A 2,039-nucleotide genomic window follows, 5' to 3' on the forward strand; every position below is an offset into this window, starting at 1 on the left:
GTTCATTGTTGAAAATGACTGTCCTGTGGTCTTAGAACTGTAGGAGTCAATTTCTGTCATTATGTTGGTGTGTGACATTTACAATAAATCTGGCTGAGCAGAGGTAGGTGTGTGTGTGTGTGTGTGTGTGTGTGTGTGTGTGTGTGTGTGTGTGTGTGTGTGTGTGTAAGAGGAAGGGATGGTGATGTTCATGTGTGCCCATGTGTATGATGTGGCTCTTTGCGGTAACACAGTCAAAAATGTGGCTCTCGGTCTCTGACTGGTTGGCCACCCCTGATCTAAACTCTCTAAGGGTGTGGTGTGATCAGATGTTAATGATATTCATTACGTCAAACTATGCTTAAAAACCTCAACAGCACATGATTAAAACCTCAAGTCTTGACAAGTCTTCATCACTTCATCACAGCATTGTAGGAGTCTGGACCAAACTTTGGGCAAGGTATAATTCAAGACAATTTAGTGATGTTGCATTTTGTGTCTGTATAGTTCTATAGTTTGACTAATTCACAAAGAAAGTCCTGTGTAAAATATATTTAAACAAATATGCTCTTTTTTGTCAGATGACTAGCAATACTGAAACATTGTACAAAAACTACACAAGCAACATTCCTGAAATTGTCCTCCAAGGATTCACAGGAATCCCTGATGTTTATAATGGATTGGTAGGAACATTTTTCTTCTTCATTTATCTTATGCTGGCATCGGGTAACATTTTCATCCTTGTATTCGTGGCATGTGAAAAAAGTCTGCAGAAGCCAACGTACATCATCTTCTGTAATCTTGCACTATCAGATCTTGGATTTGGAACTACAACTCTACCTAGAATTATGGCTAGGTACTGGATGTCACAGAAGATCATGTCATTCAATGCTTGTTTAACACAAATGTTCTTTGTTCATTACTTTGGGGCTTGCAGCTCATTTTTAATGGCGTTAATGGCCCTTGATCGATTTGTTGCCATATGCAACCCACTGAGGTATCCCGTTCTGATTAAGAATTCCACTATTGCGATTCTTTGTTCAGTGCTTTGGATAGGAAACCTTGTCCAGCTTTGTGTAATTGTTTTACTTACCCTCAGTGTGCCCTATTGTGGCCCAAATATTATAAATCAGTGCTACTGTGACTTTATTTCAATAACTAATCTAGCATGTGCAGACATAACAGTCATCAAAACCACTAGTACATCTATTGCTATGACAGTGCTGTGGGGTCCTTTATTTTATATTATTTTTTCTTATGTGGCTATCATTATATCTGTAATGAAAATCTCAAATAAAGAGGGAAGATATAAAACTTTCTTAACATGTACTCCACAGCTGTTAATCATCTGTCTGTACTATCTTCCCAGAAGTTTTGTGTATGTTGCATTTGTTATTGGGTTTCATTTTGAAACAAACCTTCGTGTTGCATTGGTAATGATGTACAGCCTTTTCCCAACCCTCATCAATCCACTTATATACTGCTTTAGGACAAAAGAAATTAAAGACACATTATTGAGAAAATGTAAGCAAAGACAGACAAGGGTAAAATAAAACAATAATAAAAAAAAATTACATATTCAAATATTTTTTATGCTTAATTGATCTGCATATATAGCATACGAATCTATACCTTTTCACTTCTTATAAATGTTAGTTTTATAAATACAATATACAAGATAAATGTTGTTAGTTGGAACTGATTGATCAGCCAGAAAGTTTGTTAATTAACTATCAATATATTCTATAATAAATTGCAATTAAATGGGGTTATTGCAAAATATTATATTTATTTAAGTGTGCAAAATAAAAACTACACATCCAAATTGTACAAAATGCTGACGTCTGATACTGTAACAACCAATTTTTCACATAGTCAATTTACAAAGCAGTTGCCTAATATTTAAATTCATAATAATTTTTTCAGATATTTAATCTTTGGTTCTGTTGATTTTGGTGGCCTGAGGTTTGTTTTAACCAAATCACAGCATGATCCAATTTAGGTGCGGAACTTCAGGTTCAGGCAAACAACACAACAATTCCAGTTAAACGAATTATCAC

General features: G+C 35.0%; 1 protein-coding gene across 1 annotated transcript; it reads left to right on the forward strand.

Annotated features, from left to right (window-relative positions):
• Positions 1-560: 560 nt before the first annotated feature.
• Positions 561-1,532, forward strand: LOC124394316 (olfactory receptor 4Q2-like). The gene has a single exon (XM_046862457.1). It carries the CDS (start codon positions 561-563, stop codon positions 1,530-1,532), a length of 972 nt encoding a protein of 323 aa, XP_046718413.1.
• Positions 1,533-2,039: the final 507 nt, after the last annotated feature.

Source organism: Silurus meridionalis, chromosome 12, assembly GCF_014805685.1.
Source record: "Silurus meridionalis isolate SWU-2019-XX chromosome 12, ASM1480568v1, whole genome shotgun sequence".
NCBI classification, from domain to species: domain Eukaryota; kingdom Metazoa; phylum Chordata; class Actinopteri; order Siluriformes; family Siluridae; genus Silurus; species Silurus meridionalis.

What these genes read in the sequence shown, in the direction of transcription:
- LOC124394316 (XM_046862457.1), top strand. Translation starts at nt 561, where the DNA reads ATGACTAGCAATACTGAAACATTGTACAAAAACTACACAAGCAACATT.